The sequence below is a fragment of the Bubalus bubalis genome, chromosome 14, assembly GCF_019923935.1.
Source record: "Bubalus bubalis isolate 160015118507 breed Murrah chromosome 14, NDDB_SH_1, whole genome shotgun sequence".
In the NCBI taxonomy this organism is placed as follows: Eukaryota; Metazoa; Chordata; class Mammalia; order Artiodactyla; family Bovidae; genus Bubalus; species Bubalus bubalis.
Window position 1 is genome coordinate 20,879,113 of NC_059170.1, and position 24,208 is coordinate 20,903,320.

Consider the following 24,208-nt stretch of genomic DNA (forward strand, 5'->3'; position numbering starts at 1 on the left):
TTATTTATTGTAGGGAGGGACAGACTACAGAGCTGGCTCCCACACTCGCACTGAGACACAGCCTTCCCTGGAGGGCCACAGTGCGAGTCTTCACTGGGAGAGAGGAACGTGGGCTGAGGTTCTAAGAGGAGGCTTGGGTGACCACAAGGGCTTCCTGGAATTGGAGGAGAAAAGTCAAAAAAGTTTTTAAAATTTTATTTATTTTATTTATTTGACTCCAGCGGGTCTTAGTTGTGGCCTGTGGGATCTAGTTCCCTGACCAGGGATTGAACCTGTGCCCCCTGCATTGGGAACACGGAGTCCTAGCCACTGAATAGCCAGGGAAGTCCCCTCAAAACGTTTTTTAACATCCTGCCCTGTTGTGGCTTATGGTGGTTTGTCCTTCACCAGGTGACCGCTAACATTGGGAGTCAGGACCCTGAACTCATAAAGGGTTCTTGGAAGGGTTAGAGTAGGAGGGTCTGTGTGTGACCAGTGACACCACGCAGGTGTCTGGGGCATGGATGAAGTACCCGGGTGCACAGTCTGGGATTATATAGGACAAGCGTCTCCACTCCAGCAGATCACCAAATCTCTCAAGAAGTTTCGTCAAGTGTAGATTCCTGACTGTATCCATTGGGTCCTAGGCAGCTAACATTTTTAAGAACACTCTGATTTTTTGGGGGAAACTAAGTGTGATACGAGGAATGGAACCTATTAGATTCTCCCCCAAATTTCTACTATGATAATTTTCAAATATGTAGCAAAGTTGAAAAAATTTTATGCTGAATATTTGTATACTCACCACCTAGGTTCTACCATTCACTTTTTTCAAACCATACTTGTTTGATCTCAGATCTATCCATTTATTCATTCCTTTGACTAGATTTTAAAATATAAGACTATAAACAGGGTATCAGTGTGATGCTAGTCCTAAACAAAGGAATAGAGCAAAACAGGAAATTTGGAGAAAACATTAAAAAAAAAAATAGAGTGAAATGATACCTTTCCAATTTAAACTGCCAATGATGAGTTATGGTTTGCAACTTGATTTAAAAAAAAAAAAAGAAGAGAAAGTTGCTAAATGCCCCCTAATAAGAGATACATGAAATACACTAAGCTCTAGCCACCCAGTTATATGGACACCGGTTGCCCATCCAATATGAATTAGGTACAGCATGTGTCTTAGATAAACTGCTTATGTGATAATTGAATCATTTTATGTAATAGTTCACTAGTGCATGACCTGTATATTCAGACATCCCTGCCTAGAAATAGGCAGAGCTGGATTTGAACCAGTTCTTTGGTCCCTGAGTCTAGACTTAGCCTCTTTTGTTATCATGCACAGTATGTGGTCATACTTCTCCATCAAAGCCAGCTGAAGTATGGACAGATTTTGAAGGTGGGCAGCTGAAAATGAGTCAAACGTCAACATGTCTTTGGAGACAGTTAACAAAGCCTCTTTCCCTTCCCTCTGCCTGAATGACAGGTAGGATGGAAAAGGCTGGAGGCACATGACCCCAGACTGGGACAGTCACCCTCTTCCACTTACAGACTAGGACACAAGGCCCTGAGAGGAGAAGGGACTCGCCCAATATCCCCATAAGTGACCTGGGGAGCTAGGATTGAATGCAGCCCCTATCTCCCATCCCAGGGCTCTCCCTCTGACTGTGCCCTCCCTGGGGGAGGGTGTTTAACTCCACTCACCTTGGTCAGAGACAATGAAATCGACTTAAATCCCAAGTTTTTCACCATTGACACTGGGATCCCAGATCTTAATTTGCCTGAAATCACAAACGTGGTCAGAAACTTGTGAGCTGGTGGTGGGGTTGGGCAGCTGTCAGTGGGCTCACAGTTCCTGCACGTGGCACACCTGATTCACACTTCTGCCTCTGCTTCCTGTCCTCTGGCTCTGGCATCCACCCTGCCTCGTCTCCCCATTCTTTGCCTCCAGCCCCAGCTTCTGGCTGTTCCAAAGGATACCCTCACATCCTCTCACATTCCTGCTCAAGAACCATCAGGGGCTCCCATCATCCACAGCAGAGGGGCTTATACTTTGAGATTTCTCGCTCTAATAAAACAAAGACATGAAAAAAGCAGGGTGGACATAGGTTACCAGTTCACCCACCCCCAGGACCTGAGGTTCAGTAAGAATAACGCCCGCTTTTCTCTTGGCTTCCTTCACTAGTGACACAAATAGCAATGCCAGCTACAGCCAACAACAGCAAGAACTGTTGAGCATTGGCCGTGTCAGGCGCCCCCTCTCTTCTCTGTAAAAACCTCTTCTTTATGCCTCTGAGGAAGGTGTTGCTATTTCCCCATTTTACAGATGGAGAAACTGAGGCTGAGGATGATAAGGTAGTTTGTTCAAGGCCAGGCAGCCAGCAGAAGAATCAGCACCAGAGCCCAGGTGTATCAGAAGTCCATTGAGCATGCTCTGGTTGTTTCCATTTCTGTCTCTCTCCTGCTGTTAGCCCATGAGCCTGGGACATTGCCCGCACCCTCTGTGGATGTCTAAGTTCTGGTGTGAATGAGCAAAGTGGGCTGGGGTGTTGGAGATGGGAGAGCGCATTTCCAGCAGGATGACCTGGAAGGCTTCCTGGAGGAGGCGGAATTCGAACAAGTCTCTGAGGATAGGTGGAAAATAAATGAAAGGGGCCCCACATGGAGGCACAGGCAGGAGAGGTAAAGCGCCTGCCCTCAATGTCCTGGGGAGCAGGGAATCAGACAGCAAAGGGACGCACCATTCTCGTTTGGCAGCAGGATGGAGGTGAGGATCTCGGTGGTGATGTTGTTCAGAAGTTTAGGCTGTGAAAGAGAAACGGCCCCGTCACCGTGGCTGAGAGTCTGAAGTCCTCTCAGCCATTCCTCAGATGGGCACGGCCCTGCCTTGTAGTGAGGGCAGCAGGTGAATATGCTGAGTCTCAGGTTCCCTGCTGGTCAGAGTTGCCAGGGCTCAAGGATCAGACATGCTGTGGGGGGAGCAAACCAGCTGGCCCTAAATCAGGCAGGTGGGGAGACTGTGGTGCATTCTGGGATGCGCACCTGGCCTCCAATCTCCAGGGCTCCACTGCTCTGTTTCAGCAGAATTCTCCAAAGGAATTTCATCCTGTTTCCTGAGTTTTTGACTTCTCAAAGGAAGCCAGAAGTCCCGATTTTCATGTGGAATCCACCCCATTAAAAATATTTAAAAGTGTATACCTGTGGTGGATTCATGTTGATGTATGGCAAAACCAATACAATATTGTAAAGTAATTAACCTCCAATTAAAATAAATAAATTTATATATAAAAAAAAAGAATTAAGAGGCAAAACAAAAGGGTGGAAAAATATGCCTCCCCCACCCAAACAAAGAAACAAATACCCCACCATGGCTGAAGAGAGGATTCAGCCAATTTGAGATCTCTGATTCATTTTGACTTTTCAGGGCAACTGAGGATTCAGGAGAAGGGGCTGCCCAGGGTCACTGAGATGAGTCTATATGAGCAAAATGTGTTATAAAATAGATTTGTTTTCTAATTTATGGTCAAAACTTTACAGAAGGTAAGTCTGTGTGTATCTGTGTGTTTGCGAATGTGTAGACTCTCAGCTGTATCTGGCATACAGTAGGTGCTCAGTAAACACTTGAGCCAGGCGGTTGGACTTTGTGGCTAAGATTGGGAAGGCTGGCCTGCTCACTATGGAGCTGCCTGTGGGGACTTTATTCAAAGCCATTCCTAGGCAATGTCTCCTTTTGCAGTGGATCATCCTGGGCAATCTCCTGCATCCCCAGGGAAAATCTGTTCATACTCACGTTGAACACACCAATGTCTGAGTTCATCAGATGGATCCGATCAGCTCTGCAAGAGAAGATGCCCATGAGGCTGGTCCCTTGGAGTCGCATCCATTCATCCATCCATCCATCCATCCATCCATTCAACAACTATTTACCGAGTGCCTACCATGCACCAGACATGGCGCAGGCTCTGGATACAGCAGGGACCCACATGAAACCCTTGCTTCATGAGCTTACTTTGTAATGCCCTCCTACACTGGAATGAGCTTACGTTGCAACGTGCGAGGGAATCGGGGGAGATAGCAGGCACATGGTTGCCCATAAAGCAGGCAGAAAGATCACCCCCAGGAGTGAGGACCATGGTGAATGGAGGAGACCATCCAGGCAAGGTGGCCTTTCCCTTTCTGCCCATCCCCAAGCAGCCTTCACGCGATACTCACACCCCAGAGGTTCAAGACACTGGGTGTTTAAAGAAAGCAGTGGTCACCAGGCAGACTCATTTCCATCTCCAGAACCTTCTCAGTAATTTTTGCATTTACCTGATTTCGTTAAAGCTGAACACAAGTAGGCTGTCTTCGACGTAAAACTGAATGTCCGAGGAGGCTTCCTGCAACAAGAGAAACCCAGGACCCATTTATTCAGAGGATTTTTGTCAGGGGTTGGGTGTGGGGCTCTGCACGGAAGTTCTGGGGTCAAGCTGACATGGTCTGAATCTCAGCTGTTGGCTGTGACCTTGGGAAAGGGTCTGACCTCTGTGGGCCTCAGATTCCTTCTCTATGGGTACAGGGCTGTTACCTGTACCCATGCGCCAATGAAAAGGTTGCGCATAGGATTGCGGCTGATGACAATGATGACAGGAGCCCATGTCCACGGGAGCCCTCCTTGTGTGTCAGATGGTGTTTTATGAGCTTTATCTGATTATCTCCTTTGATCCTCATGACTCTGTGAAATAAGTCCCATTATTATCCCATTGTAGAGGTGTGTAAACTGAGGGACAGGCCGGATGGTGACTGTTAACCGGTTATTATTATTGCAAAAGTCAGAAGCTGAGCCAGTCTCAAACACAGGTAGATACATCCAGCATCTTGACCCTTAGACTCAGGTGAGCTGAGTACCAGGCTCCAGGGCAGCTGCACCCAGAGAACAGACTTCTCTGGCAGGCCTGGGCTTGGAGGTCTTTTCTTAATTTTTAATTCTTTTTAGGCTATGCCGGATGGAATGCTTTTGAACTGTGGTGCCTGAGAAGATCTTGGGAGTCTCCTTGGACAGCAAGGAGATCAAGTTAGTCAATCCTAAAGAAAATCAACCCTGAATATTCATTGGAAGGACTGGTTCTGAAGCTGAAGTTCCAACACTTTGGCCACTTGATGTGAAGAGCTGACTCATTGGAAAAGACCCTGACATTGGGAAAGATTGAGAGCAGGAAGAGAAAGGGGTGGCAGAGGATGAGATGGTTGGATGGCACCATTGTCTCAATGGACATGGGTTTGAACAAACTCCAGGAAGTAGTGAAGGATAGGGAAGCCTGGCATGCTGTAGTCCATGGGGTGGCAAAGAGTCGGACACAACTGAGCGACTGAACAACGTACGTGGAATGTGGGTCTTAGTTCCCTGACCAATGATCGTGGTCTTTGAAAAGTGCCTGCTATTGGCCATGGAAGGGAAGTCCCCAGGGAGTGAGGCTGGCTGGGGTCGGTCCCCTCTCCCTGCTTGTCGGGGGATCAGGGTATCCCCACACCCTCAGGGGAAGCCAGGGCACCATGCACCCTGTAGTTGTGTGAATGGTGCCCACTGACAAGGCGTGTGGACAGCTTGCACAGGGCCTGCAGCCACCCTCCTGTAAGGAGAGGGTAACGTTGGCCTCTGACAATCAGGTGCTGTCCAGACTCCTTGGCTAGGCATGGAAGGCCTTGCTTATCCAGGGCCCAACCATGGATCTTGCCTCGTCTCTTCCTTCACCTTGTCCTCTGTAGGATGCAGTTGGTGCCCCACTCAGATCCCCCTTTTTTGGTTGGGGCACCCATTCCTCAGCTGCTGAGTGTCACTGCTGCTAACAGTTCCCAGCCGTTCCCTGGTCCGGGGACTTGTCTTTGCTGGGAGGTTATGTTCTTCCTACCTTGGGGGCAGTTAGTGACCAGTAACTGACAGACAAGGGCATACAAGAGGCTGGCCTTCCTGTTTCAGCCTGGGCTCAACCCCATGGCGCCACCATGCTCCAGAGCTCACTGTGGGAAGAAGCAGAAGCCAGCTTCCAGCTGAGGCCACATCCTTGCTCAGTCCTTCTCCTGGGAGCTCTCCCCCAGTACAGCACTTTTCTAAGGGTCTTTGTCTTGGGCCTGTTTCTAGGGGTCCTACCTAAGATATCTTCTACTGGGCCTGTCCTTTGACGAGCCCACCCCCAGATCTTTATCCACAGGGTCCTTCTAAATGGAAGCTCTGAGATCTGACCTGCTTTGTTACTGAGAAAAGCAATTCAGAACTTACTTGGAGATGACTTAGTTCTGTTTATCTTTTGGAAGAGGAAGAGGAATTATCCCCTTTCCTTCTAGGCCTGTGGTTTGGATAGAGCCAACCCTAATCTCCCAATTTGGGATGTGTGTGTGTGTCTATGTGTGTATGTCCCAGCTCAGAAAATTTACATATTTCATTTTTCTGGTCACGCTGATTGGTTCATTAGTGAGCATTTGACCCTAAGTCATCCAATGAGAGTCAGTTTTGGAACTTTCGCTGGAACTACTGGGAAAGAGAAGCTTTTCCATTGAGGTTGCCAAGTTGATAGGTTATAAGCCTGATGTGGGTTCGGGGCACTTCCAAGAGGGACAAACTACCTGAGGATGAAGGCAACACAAGGAAAAACAAGGCTGCCAGATGGGAAGAGAGAAGAATGAAGATGACATTGTTTGAACACCTGATACAGCTATTCTGGAAACCAGCACTGACCTGGACTTTTCAGGTATATGCTGCTGCTGCTGCTGCTGCTGCTGCTAAGTCACTTCAGTCGTGTCTGACTCTGTGCGACCCCATAGACGGCAACCCACCAGGCTCCGCTGTCCCTGGGATTCTCCAGGCAAGAACACTGGAGTGGATTGCCATTGCCTTCTCCTTCAGGTATATGAGCTAATGCAATTCCCTTTGTGCATGTGAGTTAAATGTCTGCTTAAAGATTCTGACTAATTAAGAGTTGAGCCACCAAAGCCCCTGATTCTTGGTTCAAAATTCCCTTCCCCTAGCTCCGCGAGGTAACAAGAGTGGCAGAAAGGTTTAGCAAAGCAAGAGCAGGTGAACAAGAACAGTGAACAGGGGGATTCCCAAGGTTGCTGTCAACGTCTCAGACAACTGAACTCACGATGCCCAGGGTGAAGAGGGGGCGGCTGTCTTTATCGGTGGCGAATATTTCCAGCACGATCAGTTGGGCCACCTTGGCGTTGCCCTGGTCCAGAATGAGCATTGGGGTCGTCTGACTCATGATCTTCACGATCTGTGTGGGCCCCAGCTGCGCTGCTGCCTGGAAGGACATCAGACCCATGTGACGCCTCCCAAGTGCGTCCCCATAGTCCACGAGCCCCATGTGGTCCCGTGAGACCTGGCCACTGTCCACCTTCCTGGACTCCCCCATTCCTCTCTGTGCTTCCTCAGATCCTGGAATAAATTGTTGTTCTGCCCATCTCACAGTCTTTGGTTTGGACTCTCCCTCCGTCTGGAATACGTTTTCCTTCAGGGAAGCCCTCCCTCATCTCCCAGGCTGGTTCAGATACCCTGGCAGTTCTCCTATAACCCCTAGAATCTATCTGTCCTTTGTCACCACTAACTGTCCTGTTAGAGTGAAATCTCCATGAGGACAGGGAGCAGTGTGTTACAGCCACCAGTGCTGGGGGGACAGAGTGGTCCCACACCTCCCTCCCTCCCCAGACGCCAGCAGACAGACCACAGCAAACACCCTCCAGGCTGCAGATGGCAAGTGGACCAACCGTTTCGTCGATCACCTTGATGCTTGACTTCAGCTGGCGGGCTACCTCAGGAAGCTGAGGAAGAGAGGAGGTCAGAGCCGGTCAGCTGGTGGGGACAGGGGAGACACAACTCCAGCAGTCCTGCTGCCGGGATCCCCCAAACCCCAGAGAAGCTGGGAGAGCCTGGTGGCCCAGTGCACGTGCCTGCCCCTGGTGGGAAACAGCCTCTATGTCAGTGGCTGTTGGGAATGCAGTCCCAGCCAGCCTGAATGTTTACTGTGGATTGGTGGTGGTTTTCTGTTGTGCTGGGTTAATAAGGATTCCGTGGCTGTGACAGAATCCGGGCTCAACAGGGAGGAGGGCGCTGGGAGATGAGCGATGCCTGCCGTGGGCCCTGCAGTGGACGGCAGCATTGCATCGCCGTGCCCAGTCAATATCTAAGATGCCTTTTGGACAGAACTGTTATCTGACAGAGGAAGCAGGTGTTTCAGTTCCAGGAAGGCAGAACGAGGACTGGTGCTGGATGCTACAGGAGGTTTTCAGCTTTCTAGTTATATATATGTCAGAGGCAGGCTCTGTTCAAGGAAGGAGTGAGCTCTCCTTTGCTGGAAGTATGTAAATTGATCCTGAAAGGAGGTTCCTGCTTGGGGAGGGGGGTCCTTACGCCCTCTTTGATTCAGGAAATCCCCATGATGCAGCAGAGCTGGCTTCAGGCTCTGTTCCATGCTGAGACTTACCACATAGTCCAACAGGACTGTGAGTTTTCCCGAATGGAGCAAGGCAGCTATGATAGCAACCGCCACATCCTTCCTCACGGTGAGCTTGAAAGGGGTCTGGTTCAGGGTGGGCAGATTCAGGGAATCCCCAGCATCACTGAACAGCTGAGTCACCTTTCCTTCTGAGTTGAACAACCTGGCCTGCAGAGACACAGAGCAGAGAGAACTCAAGCTCCACAGTGTATCTAGTAATAACCTAGAAGGAAATGACACCCTCCAGCCGGTTTCTCTTTTTGCAGTTGCCCCCAGGAAGCTTAGCCTGGCAGTCAGTGCCTGGCTGTTGTAGATGAAGGGCTATCTCAGCTACTCAGCAACACCGACTCCATCTGCACCCCTCAGGTAATCTCTGGTTTTTAAAAAATCTAGACGTCTTGTTTGGTACTTAGGTTTCAACTTCTTAGACACCCCAGAAACCCTTTAGAGGAAGAGAAAATTCAAGACTGCAGCAGAATGGATGGGAATGTTTGGTGCTGCAGTTTTTCAGGGGTCCATGAAAACAGGTCTGAGGTTCATGCTGCCTTGCTTGGCCTGGTCCCAGAGGGTGTCCAGCCCCCCGTGTGGTGGGTGGCTCCATATTTGAGAAAGAACTGATGGTTGCTGGGCACCTCCTGCCTGCCAGGCCACATGTGGTATCGTTCCCTCCTCTCCTTAGTGACTGTGTTATTACATTTTACAAAAGAATTTGAGGCTCAGAGAGGTGAAGAAACTTATCCCAAGTCACACAGCCAGAGAGTTTTGGAGCTGGAAGAGAAATTTAGATCTGTGTGATCCTCCATGATGTGTCTGCATCCTGGGCTCTTGTTCAGAATCACCAGATATTTGAGGATTGTCAGGGGCTTGCCTGAGAGAAAGACCAAGAGTCCCTCCCACTCTGGCCCCTGATGGCGGAAATCAAGGTTGGAGGAGGTTGGGTCATTGGGGTCAATATTCTGTGTGTGGCCCGTACACTGAATTTTCTTTGCCAGAATGGTTTATGTGGGACGTGGTCAGCTTGTTGAGACTTTTCTAAGTCTGCCTGTGTGTACTGTGACCCGTGTTTTCTCACCTGAAGCAGATCAATGGTCTCTGACTACTGGTGGTCAGAGAAGGGAAGGAATGTCCCCAGTTCCCCCTGGAGGTCCCATGATACTCACCCCCAGAATGAGATGGACAACACTGTGGTCGATGACAGGAGAAATAAAATCAAGCTTCAGGTGCTCAGAATTGAGAGACATGGGCACTGCTCAGGGAGAAGAAAATTCTGTGAGGATGGAGGGCAGTATTGGATGGCTTGGTGGGAAGTTGCTTTTGGCTGAAGCACCATTTTTGCTCGGGGTGGGGGCGGGTGTGCAGGGGTAGGAGCAGGAGTCATGATGATGCTGATAAGGACAATGATAAATATGATGAGACTTATCAAGCTGAGATTTATCAAGCACCCGGTAATGCGTTAAATTGTACACATGTTAGCTCATGGAATCCTCACAATAACCTTAGGTCCTGCTATGACCCTCATTTCACAGATAGAGAAACCAAGGCTCAGAAAAGTGACATGACTTGCTCAAGGTCATACTGTAAAAGGATCTGAACTCAGTTGGTCCTGTGTCAACATTTTGGTTTGGAACAAAACTGACCTATTGATTATACCTCTCCACTTCCCCCAGTCTGATCCGTACCCTCCACCCTGGCAGGGTCTGGGTCTGTCCTAGGGATCCCTTGCGTCCTCCTCGGGATTCCCCACTTGGCCACCAGGTGGCAGTGGTGTCTCATCTGCCCTAGCTGTCGGGTGGAGAATAGAGATCAGGGAGGGATGTGGGAAGTTCCTTCCTTAATCTGCCTGCTTCTGGGAGAGCCTGTGGAGCCTGGGGAGCCTGGGGAACCCTCCTGCTCTGCCCCTAGGGAACAGAGGAGCTGGATAGACTTGGGGTTCTTGCCCTAGTAGCTTTGGCTAGCCTCTTCCTGCCTCTGAACCTCAGTTTCCTCATCTTAAAATGGGGAAAGTGAAAGTGAAAGTCGCTCAGTCCTGCCCGACTCTTTGTGACCCCATGGACTATACAGTCTCTGGAATTCTCCAGGCCCAAAATGGGGAGGCAGTAGGATACTTGCCTTGTAGATTGTACAGGACTGACACCTAGCAAAATCAGCTCACTCAGATCTGAATGAATCAGACTTGAAACTTACAGAATTGGGTTTAAGCCTTCCCCTATCACTAATTCCTCCTGTGAACTGGACAAATGATTTCATTTCTGAGCCTCAGTTTCCTTATCTGTTAAGTGGGATAATGATCGCTACTTCATGGAGTTGTCTGAGGAGTCAGTGAAGCAGCCCAAGGACTTGGCCCAAAGTGGGTGCTCTATAGATGCTGAAAACCTATTGATACCATTCTCCTCTTCCCAATCCTCTCTGGTGGCTCTTTGAATAAGCCTCTTCAGATCCCCAAAGAGTAGATGGTAGAGTTTTCTTCTCCCCACCAATCCCCTCTCTGAGGGGGTCCAAGAATTCAGACTTTAACTGTGAAGGGTCTGAGGATACAATTTGCTTCATCCCTTGATCCCTCTTCTCTGATAGCCCACAGTAGTCTCTGTATCATCCATCCATCCATCCATCCAACCATCCATCCATCCATCCAGCCATCCATCCATCCATCCAGCCAGCCAGCCATCCAGCCAGCCATCCAGCCAGCCATCCATCCAATCATCCATCCATCCATCCATCCAGCACACATCTGTAAGCACCTCTCTGGGCCAGGCAGAGCATCTGCCATGTACCAGGCACTCTCCCATAAAATTTTAATCCTCAACAATCCTGGAGGCAGGGATGTATAAGCCCCCTTTTTCAAAGCCATGGAACAAATCAGTGGCAGAATGGGAATTTGAACTTGGGTTTATCTGGGCACCTACTGGCTTACATAGAACCTTGCATGTATTATGTACTCATGAAATCACAGCTGTGGTGATATCCTGTCTGTTCATCCTGGGCAGAGATCAGATGATGCTTATCCCTCTTGCTACCAGGCTGAGTTGCTGCTCAGGCCTGACCAGGGGAGGCTTGCCTTGGGCAGAGGGCAGAGGCAGTGCTTGGAGGTCAGCTCAGCAGTCAAGAAAAAAGGAGAGAGAGAGAGTGGTGCACCTACCCTTCGTCAGGTTCAAGAGTTCCCCACGCATGTCCTCAAAGCCCGCCTTGAGCACAGAACACAGCTGCAACAACACAGATGCAGGGCCTCCATCAGCCAGGGTCAGCACACAGCCCCACAGTGACCCGTGCCCAGCTCACCTGGCTGAGTCCCGCCCCTGTACCCACGGCCAGCCAAATTTTCACCCATGTGCTTGAGGACTCAGTGATGCATCTACTCCCCCAACCGCCACCACTGCTCAGAGATCACCACAGCTTCTGGTGTCCCCTGGGATCTTTTGCAATGATTTGTCCCTTGCCCCGTGTCCAGGTGTGCCTGACCTGCCAGCTGTCCTCCCCATGAGACTCATCGTATTCACAAGAGCCCATGTTCCCATAAGAGGGAAATCCAGAATGCGTTCCTTCATTCACTTCTTCAGTCAACCCTTGGTACTGACTTCCTTGCATGTGTCACATTAGAACAGAGGCCAGAAAGACAGACGCAACCAGACTGGTAAACATTCTTTGTGGGTTTCTAGCCCCAACACATCTCTTTGCCCCTTGAATTCTTCTCCCCTGAAAATTCCAGCTGTTCTCGGGAATTCCCTGGCAGTCCAGAGGTTAAGACCCTGCACTTCCAATGCAGGGGATGCAGGTTCAATCCCTGGTCAGGGGCTAAGATCCTACATGTTGTGTGGCTTGGCCAAAAAGTAAAAATAAAACTAAAAAAAAAAAAAAAAATTCAGCAGTTCTCTGCAGGGGTGATTTTGTCTCCCAAGAGACATTTGGAACTTTCTGAAGACATTTTCAATTGTCGCAGTTTACCGGGCAGTGTTACTAGCACCTAGAGGGTGGAGGCCGAGGGTGATACTAAGCTTCCCCCAGTACACGGGACAGCCCCCGAAACGAACAACTATGGGGACCAAATGTCACAGTGACAACCCCAGCCTTGGTTGTTCTGCTTGGGAAGGAAGTTAAACATTCACCTCACTTGATCCTGGGCCCCAAAGGCCTTGCTCCTTGCTCGAAGCAGCCTGTTTTCCAGGGCAGTGCTTTGAGACGCTGTCCTTTTGTCTTAGGTTAAAATTCACCAGTGAAGAACCTTCTGGTTGACCACCTTTTGCTACTTTTGAGAAATGACTATTTACTTTGATAAATGTTCATTTTTCCTATGAAAAGCCAGCTGCTTTGCCCTTCTCCAGCTGCTTTGCCAACCCTGAACCCAGGGAGGATGGAGGAGTTGGGCTCAAGGGCTCCCAACATTCTCTGCCTGTTCCTCGTGGGAAAGGTGTTCCTGGCTCTCTCTGCACACCCTCTCAAAATTCCCCTCCCTTTAGTTCCACCCTTGGGTCTCAACCATGGTGACATGCTAAAATCCTCCTTTGGGGGAGCTAGAATCCTCTGAGATACCAGGGCCCACCAGACCAATTAAATCTGAATCTCTGAGGTCAAGCCCTGATATCAGTATTTTAAAAAAGCCCTCCCAGGAAGTTCTGAAGGGCAGCTGGCATTGGGACCCATGCTGAAAGGGGCAATAGCATTTTCTAGGTGGGCTCCTGCCACATTTAAACATGCTGCCCCTTTTCCCTTCATGCCACGTGAAATATTCATAGGAGGTAGTCTCGAATCCAGTGATTCCTGGTGGGAAATCATGATGATTGATGGAAGGCCAGTTTTCTCAAATTGTTCACTGGATTTGGCTTTTCACCCTTAAAAGCAGATATGTTCTCATACTGTTTCTCAGTTTTTCAAATTGCTCACTGTATTCGGCTTTTGACTCTTAAAAACAGGCTATTATGCAAAGAACATTTTATAATCCCAGGTTCTTGCTATCTTTTCTAGTGGAAGATATATTTTTAGCTAGTAAAGTATAATGCCAGTTAAAATGTGATTTTGCCAGAAGCTGGGAAAAAATTTCCAGCTGAGCCCTACTTTAAGAAACTGTCACCTTTAAGTAGAAGAAAAATTTCTTAAAAAAAAAAAAAAACTCACATAAGTAAAGCTAAGTTTTACAAAATTATTCCTTTCAAAAGGCTCTCTGGAAAGGTTTTAGAAAGTATTAAATAGGATTTCCCTGGTGATACAGCGCATAAGAATCTGCTTGTCAATGCAGGAGACACAGGTTTGATCCCCTGGGAAAATTCCACATTCTGGAAGCATATTAGTCTGTACACCACAGCTGTTGAGCCTGCACACTAGAGCCTGTGAGCTGCAGCTACTGAGCTCATGTGCCATAACTGCTGCTGCTGCTGCTGCTAAGTCGCTTCAGTCGTGTCCGACTCTGTGCGACCCCATAGACGGCAGCCCACCAGGCTCCCCCGTCCCTGGGATTCTCCAGGCAAGAACACTGGAGTGGGTTGCCATTTCCTTCTCCAATGCATGAAAGTGAAAAGTGCAAGTGAAGTCGCTCAGTCATGTCTGACTCTTTGCGCCCCCATGAACTGCAGCCTTCCAGGCTCCTCCGTCCACGGGCTTTTCCAGGCAAGAGTCCTGGAGTGGGGTGCCATTGCCTTCTCCGGTGCCATAAATACTAGAGCCCATGTGCCTAGAGCCTGTGCTCTGCAGCAAGAGAAGCCACCACAGTGAGAAATCCATGGGCTGCAACTAGATAGTGGCCCCTGCTCATTGCAACTAGAGAAAGCCTTCACACAGCAATGAAGACCCAGAGCAGCCAAAAAATAAAACAAACAAATAAATAAAAATTTAAAGACATTATTAAATATGGTGCAGCTATTAAAACAGTTATGACTATCATAGACTGGTATAGGAAACAGATATAACTTAGAGGATATCAAATAATACTGATGCTGAGTGCAGCCACATAAAAGTATGAGTGCAGATGGATGGAGATTTGGAAAACAATATACAAAAGAAAAAATAGCTGCTAAGTTAAGGTAGGAGGATTATGGGTATTTTTCTCCCAAAGTTTTGGTTATTGTATTGTGTTTTTCAGTCAAAAAAGTTTTACTATAAAAAATATATTAATTATCTGATAAGGTATTTTTAATCCCAGGAGAACCATTGGTGTGAGCACATCTTGGAATTCACAGTGAAAATCAATGGTCATAATGGCAGATAAATCCAACTTATTGAGTTTTAGCTTATCTGTGACATATAAGGGACATATAAAGGGAGATGGACTCGTGTTCACTGACTCAGAAAAAGAAATCCAACAAGACCTGCTGGGTAACAAGCCCCTGATGACACAACCAGGGTAGTGTGGGATCCTGGTGTTCTAGACAGAGCTAGCTTGGATCAGTTTTTGAAGAATCAACTATTAAATTTTCAGGAATTTCTAAGCTTGGTGATAAACCTGACATTATTAAAAATCAAATTGTATACGCTTACAATTAAATAAATTATGCTAAGAGCAAAGTCAACTCAAAACTCATTGCTTCCTAATTATTCTGTTCTATTTTACCGTTATCCATTGCTCTTGAGATTATATATGTCTATTGTATCTGCATGGTGGAAACACCATCCAATAATGTGCAACCAAGCATCTCTTCCTGACCCTGCTCAAATGTTTGTCCCAATTTCTGTTCAGTGAATTCACACTAGTAGCTTGAAATTGACAACAGAAGAGGTGTTTACATCAGCGAAGTCAGTGAATGCTACAAATCAGGGCTTCCTTCCTCCAACCCCTCCTGAGTCGATTGTTAACAATTTATCAGCACATCACTGTTCAAGGTCCCTCAGCTGTCTTTTGGCAGTTTCATTACCTTGACCACAAGGATCCACTGCTGAAAGAATGACTCAAGCCCAGAAACTTCCCACTCAAAGGAGACACAGGTCCCTTAGCACCAGCCTGCAGTTCCACCTCTGACCCACAGGGGGGCAGGCTTCACAGACCAGAGAAACGCTGACTCTACTTACCTCGCTTTTCACCAGTTCGGGGAGCGCTGGTGTCAGAAGGCTTATGACCTTGTCGGCTAAGCATTTGAGCAGGAAGGAGAGCCTTTGAGGGAGGAAAAGAGGGGAGAGATGAAGTGGGTCAGGGATGGTCACCTCTCCCCTGTGTTATAGAAGGCGAGACCAAGTCCAGGGAAGGAAGGAACTTGCCCAAGGCACAGGGCCTGTTAGAGACAGGGCTGGGTGTAGCCCCTGAGCCTGGGGAAGATAGTGGCAGATGGTTCTCAAGGACACGGGCTGGGGGTTGTCTTTAGCAATGTTATCTGGACACTGGAATGAAGGCAGTGGGCATTTCCCCCATTCTCCTGCTAAGGAGGGATGGAGGGAAGCATCCCGTCTTTGAGCAGCTGTTGTGTGCCCTTCACTCAGCTGGTTACTTGAGGACACTGCCCGATCTCATCCTCTCACTATGGAGGTGAGGCACGGGGAGGTGACTTGTCCAGAATGTTGCCTGGACAGTAAATGCGAGAGTTGCATTATGCTCGCCTGACTCCATAGTTTAGACCCATGGCTGCACGCAAGCCTGCCAGTGGTGGTTTGGGGCCCAGAAAAGAGCCTCCTCTCCACTTTCAAATGTTTGTTCCAATTTCTGGCACGATGCCTGAGATCCCATCATTATTGCTTCACCCTTCAGCTCTCTTAGGTGTCACCGATTTCCTGAAAGGAGCCCCAGACCAGGAACCAGGAGGGAAAAGTCCCTTTCTTTCTGCGGGCCTCAGTGTTCTCCATCTGTAAAATGGGGCCAGGGCACCACCTGGCTTCCCTCCCAGGTGTGCAAGGGGCCCGGGGAGAGGTGGCGGCACTCACTTGTGCAGCAGGCTGATGCGCAGGCTCCCGCTGGTGTTGGAGCACTCGCTGAGGACCAGGCGGTCGTGGTCCTTCTCCCTAGTCTCCACGTGGATGATGGCTTGGGCCTCCACCTCCACGTGCAGCTCCACAACGGTCTTGAAAAGGGGCCTGGGAGTGGAGGAGCCCCAGGCTGTGAGCTCCAGCCCGGCCTGAGGCCGAATCAAGCCGTAGTTGCTGTCCACCTCCGCCTCCTGCCTCTTGCTCCTCCCTTCTCAGGCTCCATGCTGGGCTCTCCTCATCCCCTTATGTGTATACCTCACTGTGTCCCAGGCTCAGTGTTTGGATTCCTCTTCTGATTTAAATCCTCTACACTTGCCAGTTTCCAAACTTACACCTAAATTCTTTCTCAAACGTCTTACTGGTGTCTCAGATTTAACGTGTATATAGACAGAGGAACCTGGCCGGCTACAGTCCATAGGGTCGCAAAGAGTTGGACATGACTGAGCATCTAATACACACAAACTGAACTAGGGATCCTTCCCCAATCCCTCTCCTTTCTTGATCTTCCCTGCCTTGCTTTCTGGCCACTCCATACTGTCTTGGCCCTTCAACCTCCACACCACCCTATTCCCACCCCGAGCCCTAATTGAATCCATCAGCAAATCCTCTTGTGTCCTCTGAGACATATTTTGAATCCAGCTTCTTCTCATTACCTTCCTGCTCCTAAACCCTGGTCCACACTCTTATTGTCTCCTCCTGAATTATTACAGTAGCTTCTGGATAACCTCCCTGCCTCCACCCTTGCCCCCCTGCCCCCGCAGCAGCCAGGAGGCTTCTTGAAGAATGTGAAATCACGTCAAATCCCTCCTCTGCTCAGAACCCTGCATGGCTCCTGTCTTCCTTGGTAAAACCAAGTCCTCACCTTGGCCCACAGGCCCTGTACGCTCTGACCTCCCACCAGGCTGTCCTCTCCCCTCCTTTCTTAGGCCACCCTGTGAACCAGGCAACTGCACTCTTGCCTGTGGGCCTTTGCCCTTATTCTCCCCTCTGCTTGGAACTCTCTTTTCCTGCATGGAGAATGGGGGCGGGGAGAATGAGTGGAAGAAACTGTCCAGCTCACGGTGCCCGACTCAGGGGACACTCACACGTTGAATCCAGCCACCATGTCCAGGGGGGCCTTAACCATCAGCTGCCGGCCGTTGGCCAGGGGCTGCACCTGCAGCTGACCGATGCTGGCTGAGGTGACTTTCATCCTGGATGGGACATGGGCGGGTTGAAATTCATGCTTCGTATTCAACTGAGCATCATCCCCAGACTGGTCCCCATCTTAGCTGTCCCCCAAAGTGTCCAGGCAGCAGCTGGACCCAAGCCCTGTCTGCTGACTCCCCTCGGCATGGTTTTGCTCCCCTCCTCCTCCCCACTGTCTGGAACATTTGCATGGCTCCCCTCCTAACTCAGGAGATGAACCTGAGCTTCTGGGGCTGACCTGTAAGACCCTCTGTGCCCTGGCCCCTTTGACCTCTCCCTCTTGGCCTTGGGGTCTGAGCACCAGCCATTCTGACCCACCCTTACCCTTTGCCTCTGCCCAGGTCAGTCTCTATGCCCAAAATGCCATTTCTTCTTGTCTCCTGGTGACCACGGAGTCATTGGCTCACCTGTCCCCACCGCTGAGAAGCATCACCTTTTCTCTTCATCATCCCACCCCAGGTGATTTTCCTCTGGGGTCTTCCCTCTTAGGGTTCCTGGGTCCCTCTTATGGTTCTTGGTAACTCCTCTGGGAGCCTCTGAAGGAGAGGCTTTTTTTGATCCATCCTTCACAGCCAGGCACAGAGTTGACACCAACCAACGCTTGTTGACCATGCAAAGCGTGTCCAGGGCAGAGGAGTGGGCAAAGAGCCAGCTCCCAGCTTGGTTCTGCTCCACTTACCAGAGAATATGCTTCAGGATGGATTTCACCAGGTTGCCGAAAATGCCCCTGGATGACTCCTCCTCCATGGCAGTGAGCAGTGGCAGCTGCTGCAGGGTGTTGGTAACATTGTGATTCTTCAGTTTCTGAGCCAGCCCTGGAGACAGATCCCAGGGATTAGGGTCCAGCGGGAGGGGCAAGGAGGATGGCTTGGTGGGGGCTCCAGGCTAGGAGTGGACATCAGGGCTACTTGGACTGGGACATAAGCTGAGGGTAGGGATGGCTTCATTCTGAGGATGATGGTCCAGATAGATCATGTTCACATGAGACTGTGGCTGGGCATGGACGGGACCATTCCCACCTTGAACATTGCCAGCCTCCACCAGGAGTGTCGGCCAGGACACCCGGAACAGGGACCTACGTGTCTCTCATTATCCACTGGCAAACACTCCGAGAGGCCGGGAGCTCCTAAGGCCTTGTTTGGGGCTGTTTTGCTGCTGAAACGAACTTGCTAATGATACCCTGGCATCTGCATTCCATGGGCCTGTTACCCAAAGAGCCCCAGGTGCTGTACAGAGGAAGATCCGGGAGCCCTGGGTTCTGGTCCCTGCTGGACGTCTCCCCTGACGACTAGAGCCCATTTGGCTTGTGTGCAGAGCAGGTCAGAGTGCTGGAGAGCTGATGCTGAGAGTGGCATTGGAGAGCAGCCCTCAGCCAATGAATGACTGGTGGGAATTGGTGTATAAAGATCCTGCCTCCCTCCCTCCACCCCTGGGCAGGATGACTCGGGTGTGTGTCCCCCACCGTGTCCCAGAATCCCTGTGTGTTAGTGCCTCGCGGAGACCAAGCCAGCCTTTTAGCCTGCACTGTGACGATGGAGCTGACCCCCATAAATAAGCCTCCTTTGCCAGCCAGCGCACTGTTCAGTACTGTCTGTCGAGGTTCTGGAAGGACATGGAGGAGGAATAAGAAGCTTGGCCCTGGCATGCTCCTCTTGCCCAGCTCCAGTGGTATCATCTCCCAAGACTTCGGGCTGGGAGTTGAGTGGATTTCCTCGGGCAGCCAGTGACCCCCGGCTCCTTTCTAGGTAGTTGCCAGAGACAGCTTCCCAGTGAATCAATGGTAGTCCCTCCTGCAGAGAATTCCATTGGCTCCCTGGCAGGCAGTTCTCTGCCATCTGGCCTCAGCCTGTCAACCAAGGACCGACTCTGACCTGGGACAGTTCAGGGAATTTCCCCACCATTCTGGGGGCTTCAACCTTCTCCCCCCATGAGTTCTGGGGGAGGATTCTCCCCACCAGGTTTTTTCTGTACTGGATTTCAGCTCCCTGCTGCATCCCAACCCCTAGGGGATTCTTTGGCATTCTCTCTTTATTCCTTTTTAACTGGTTTCCCAGTGTTTCAATTCTTGCCAATAATATCTGATACAAACCCATCTGTTGGGCTTACTGTGTGGTTTCTGCCTTCTGACTGGCCCTGACTAACACAGTTGCCCAGTGGGACTGAGCCCCAGTTCCCAGTGATAACTGGCTTGCCTTTACCTGACTTGCTTCCCGCTCTCCTGCAGCTGTTGCCTGGGATCACCTCCAAAACCACCCCCTTGCACACAGCTCCTCGACTCAGACTCTGCTGCTGGGAAACCTAAATGGCTGCCCTTCTCCAAGCTCTTTCTGGCTGAAATTCCATGTGCTTGCAACTCAGTGTGGGCCCAGAGCATATGTGCCTCCCCCAGGAGTGCCTGGAGTTCTCAGCTCCCCTTCCATCCTAGGGGAGCCATCTTCTCTAGTGGATATATATCCACAAGCTATAGTGCCTTCCAGCTGTGTAGGGCCTGGCCCATGCACAGGGCCACAGCCCAGGCCCACTGTATGCAGAAGGTTGGTCTCTGTGCTCCAGTTGGACCGTTTTTGGTGTCACAGCTGGGCCGAGGATGCTGCTAAACAGCTAGAAGGCCCAGGACAGCATTCCCCCTATAGCAAAGAAGTATTCGATCCCCAAAGTCAGTAGTGCTGAGGCTGAGAAGTTCAGCTGTAGAGGTCATTAAGCGGTTGTCACTTTCTGTCTTATTGGATGATCCTGACAACCTGGGGAGTGGGGAGGCCCTCTTGCAGAGGAGGAAGCCAAAGCTCAGGGAGCTGCCAGGGCCACAGAGCTGGAGCTTGATAAAGCTGTGCCTAGGGTGCAGGCAGCCAAACTCCCAGCTGAAGGTGCTTGCTTTGGAGACTAGTTGCATACTAGGTCTAACCCAGAGGAGGGGCTCTGGCAATGGGGTTTAGGCAAGAGCAGCCGGAGAGGCATTTGCATCGATGCATGTTGTGGCCGCATACTCCTCTGAGGGCTGTGGACCTCAGAGTAGTAGGTTTTAGAATCATGGAATTTAAGAAAAGGATCTTGGAATCATAAATACTTGAGATCATAGACCCTCCCAACCTTTGTAACTTACCTTGTCAAGTCTCACTCAAGACTTGGGATCCAACCATGCCTTGTATACCCCTAGTGATGGGGAACTCCCTCCCTCCCTTGGAGGGCTGCTCCACCTGCCCCCTTGCCTTACAGTGATAAGGCCTGGGCGGCCAAGACTTACTTTGCTTGATGACTTCTGTGCTGAGACTGAGGACCACAGGAGGGCTTAAGGTGGCTCCTACCAGGTTGGCTGCCAGCAAACCACAGAGGAAGGTGAAGGTCCACGGGTAGGCCATCTTCTTCGGGTTTGGCAGGTGGCACGTGGCAGAACCTGGGATGAGCACAGAGGACTCCATTAGCTGAGCAGAGAAGGCCCAGGCCAGGCCTGCCACACCTGGTGACTTGGGGTCATAGAGTCCAGGAGAGTCTGTTCAGTGAGATGGTTAGGAGAGTAGGCTCTGGAGCCTGACTGGGTCTCTGTGTCCTTTGACAATCAACTTAACCTCTCTGTGCCTCAGTTTTCTCATCTGGAAAATAGGCATCATGACTGCTACTTCATGGAGTTGAGATTAAATGAGATAATATCTAGAAAGCATTTAGCACCATGCCTTTTGCATGGCTGGATTCCCAGGTGGTGCTAGTCATAAAGAACCTGCCTGCTAGGGCAGGAAATGTAAGAGATTTGGGTTTGATCCCTGGGTCGGGAAGAAACCCTGGAGGAGGGCATGGCAACCCATTGCAGTATTCTTGTCTGGAGAATCCCATGGACAGAGGAGCCTGGAGGGCTACAGTCCATGGGGTCACAAAGAGCTGGACACGACAGAAGCAACTTAGCATGTAAGCATGCTTTTGCAAGGTGAGCGCTTGGTAAATATTAGTTATTTTCTTACAGGATATCCACCCTCAGTGCTCAGGGCAAAACATTTCTGCTTCTGTTTTTTTTCCCCCACCCATCATTGTGGCACTTAAAGCCCTCAACCTCAGCCAATTTCCCTCCCTGGGTTTCCCCTCTTGCTCTACGAAGTTCCAGTCATTCCAAGCTGCCTGAAGTTCCCAGAACAAACCCTGCTCTCTCCCATCTGTGTCTTCGCCCTGCTCTTCCTGCTTCCTGCAGTGCTGACCCCTTTCCTTATCTGCCTGCTGAACTCCTGTTCATTCTTGAAAACTCCACTCATGTGTCCCTTTCTCTGCAGAGATTTCCTTCTCCTGGAACTTGAGAGCCTGGACCATACTTGCAGAAAGGTTGCCCTGGGGGCTAATGTGTGTCCAGGACAGGAGGTGCAGGCTGGAAGGAGATGAGCATTCAGGTAGGAGGCAAAGTGGTAGGAAAGCTGTTTTGCTTAATTAGCAGGATCCCCCTGACCAGACTGTGAGCTCCAGGAGGACAGATTGGGTCTACCTGCTCCCCTCTGAGTCCTCAGCACTCAGCATAGCACACAGTGCTTTAATAAGGGGTTGCTGAATGAATGAATGGCCCTGGGAGCCCTGGAAGAATTGGGGAGTGTGAGTTTCTTAAACTGAGGAGGTCTGGGCCATGGGAGCTGCTGTTGATTCACAGGACCCTCGTTCCTGAGTCTTGGATGCCTGAAGGAGGAAGAGAAGTGTTGTGGGCTTGGGAGTCAGACAGACCCGAGTGGGAGGGCTGCGTCTACAACTTGCTGGGTGTTCTCAAGCAAGTGACTTGTCCTCTCTGTTTCCTCATCTATAAAATAAGGGGTAATGATAACGATACTTACCTTGCAGGGTTGTTGGGAGGATTCAATGGGACCATCCCTTTGTATGCCACAAGTGCCCGATGAGGGTTAGCTGTTATTCTGATAATGACATTTATGGTCACTAATTCTGGGGTCAGATGGAGCCACCTTGCAGTCAAAGCCAGGAGACAGAGGGGACGCCCTCCCTGCACCTGCTCCTTTGCCCAGGAAGCCCCCATCCCCACTCCATTGTCTTTTTGTTTCAAGTGTCTTGACCTTGTTTTCCCTTCATTATTAACTCACACTGCTCTGTCTCCTCTGATCAGAAGCTCTCAGGGGGGCACGTGGATGGTTGCCTTCCCTCCTGTGTAAAATTGTCTTCTCTACAAATCCAAGCACCATACGCCCAACCCACCACATTGCATCTCACCTCCTGGCTTTTGCCTCTTTGACTATGCTGTCCCCTTTGCATGAGATACCCTTCTTTCTTCCTTTGTCCAGCCAATTTCTACTCAGCTTCTCCACCAATATATCACCTCTTTCAGGAAGCCTTCCCTGACTGTCCTCTACCACCATGTCCCTGGGCTCTCCTTGAGCATAGCATGTTGGTCCATCCTGGGAGTATCTTGGGGTCCAGGACAGTCTGATAGTTTTGTTTGCAGAATCACCCCAGCCCAGGGCTGGCCATAGAGCAGCTGGTGTGTGTGGAGTGGGTTAATGTCACTGGGATGAGGTCAGGGAGAGATGGGGCCAGTCCAGTTCCCTCCTCATTGCTGTTTTGTCTTCTGGGTGAGAAAGCTGGACTCCTCTCTACCCCCGGCCCTGACCCTAACAGGGTCCTAATGGACTGAGAGGGGCCTTACCAGAGGGTCAGGCCTCTCTCCTGCTCCTGGCCTGACCCCAACATGTGTCTCTAGCTCAGACCCATCCTGGTGACGTAGGCCCTTCGCCCCTTCCCTACACATTTACCTGGACACGCGGATGCCTCGGCCTGCTGCTCTCCTTACCTGGGCACTGGGTCTGGAAGCCCAGCCTTATATCCTGCACACCCTCTGCATTTGGACTGAGGTCTCCAAAGTAAATATTTGTGGCATCTGGTAAACCACAGAGCTGCTGGGAGGCAGACTTGGTACTCCAGTTTCCTGACGTTTGGAGAAACAAGGATCCGGCTGACGTGAGGGATGAGGGTGGGGCACTGGGGCACATGGCAGGGGAACTGGATCAGACAGCATGTGGCCTGTGCAAAGGGCTCCCTGCCTCTTGGGCAGCCACTTCCGTGAAGAGGGGCAGTGATGAGACCAGGGGCAGAGATGAGACCAGGGGCAGAGATGAGAACAGGCGCAGGGATGAGACCAGGGGCAGAAATGAGACGAGGGGCAGAGATGAGACGAGGGGCAGAGATGAGAACTGGCACAGGGATGAGACCAGGGGCAGAGATGAGACCAGGGCCAGAGATGAGACCAGAGGCAGGGATGAGACCAGGGGCAGGCTGAGACCAGGTGCAGGGATGAGACCAGGGGCAGAGATGAGACCAGGGGCAGAGATGAGACCAGGGGCAGGGATGAGACCAGGGGCAGGGATGAGACGAGGAGCAGAGATGAGACGAGGGGCAGAGATGAGACGAGGGGCAGTGATGAGAACAGGGGCAGAGATGAGACCGGGGCAGAGGTGAGAACAGGCACAGGGATGAGACCAGGGGCAAAATGAGACGAGGGGCAGAGATGAGGCCAGGGGCAGAGATGAGAACAGGCGCAGGGATGAGACCAGGGGCAGAGATGAGACCAGGCGCAGGGATGAGAACAGGGGCAGAGATGAGACCAGGGGCAGAGATGAGACCAGGGGCAGAGATGAGAACAGGGGCAGAGATGAGACCAGGGGCAGGGATGAGACCAGGGGCAGGGATGAGACGAGGAGCAGAGATGAGACGAGGGGCAGAGATGA

General features: G+C 50.5%; 1 protein-coding gene across 1 annotated transcript; it reads right to left on the reverse strand.

Annotated features, from left to right (window-relative positions):
- Nucleotides 1-23,377, reverse strand: BPIFB1 (BPI fold containing family B member 1). The gene is made up of 16 exons (XM_045162652.1): nucleotides 23,237-23,377; nucleotides 20,755-20,904; nucleotides 18,193-18,328; nucleotides 17,411-17,518; nucleotides 16,284-16,433; nucleotides 15,441-15,522; nucleotides 11,587-11,650; nucleotides 9,611-9,696; nucleotides 8,439-8,618; nucleotides 7,723-7,776; nucleotides 7,101-7,259; nucleotides 4,294-4,361; nucleotides 3,773-3,818; nucleotides 2,724-2,787; nucleotides 1,687-1,763; nucleotides 1-154 (listed from the first exon to the last, which is right to left on the reverse strand). The coding sequence occupies exons 2-16, from the start codon at nucleotides 20,867-20,869 to the stop codon at nucleotides 122-124; spliced, it is 1,422 nt and encodes a 473-aa protein (XP_045018587.1). The 5' UTR covers nucleotides 20,870-20,904; nucleotides 23,237-23,377; the 3' UTR covers nucleotides 1-121.
- Nucleotides 23,378-24,208: the final 831 nt, after the last annotated feature.

Bases quoted from the DNA above. Each gene is read 5' to 3' on its own strand.
- BPIFB1 (XM_045162652.1), bottom strand. From the start codon at position 20,869: ATGGCCTACCCGTGGACCTTCACCTTCCTCTGTGGTTTGCTGGCAGCC. The intron at 16,434-17,410 runs GTGAGTGTCCCC...CTCCACTCCCAG, and splicing joins ATGGTGGCTGGATTCAACGT to GCCCCTTTTCAAGACCGTTG. The intron at 8,619-9,610 runs GTGAGTATCATG...GTGTCTCTGCAG, and splicing joins TTGTCCATCTCATTCTGGGG to GCCAGGTTGTTCAACTCAGA.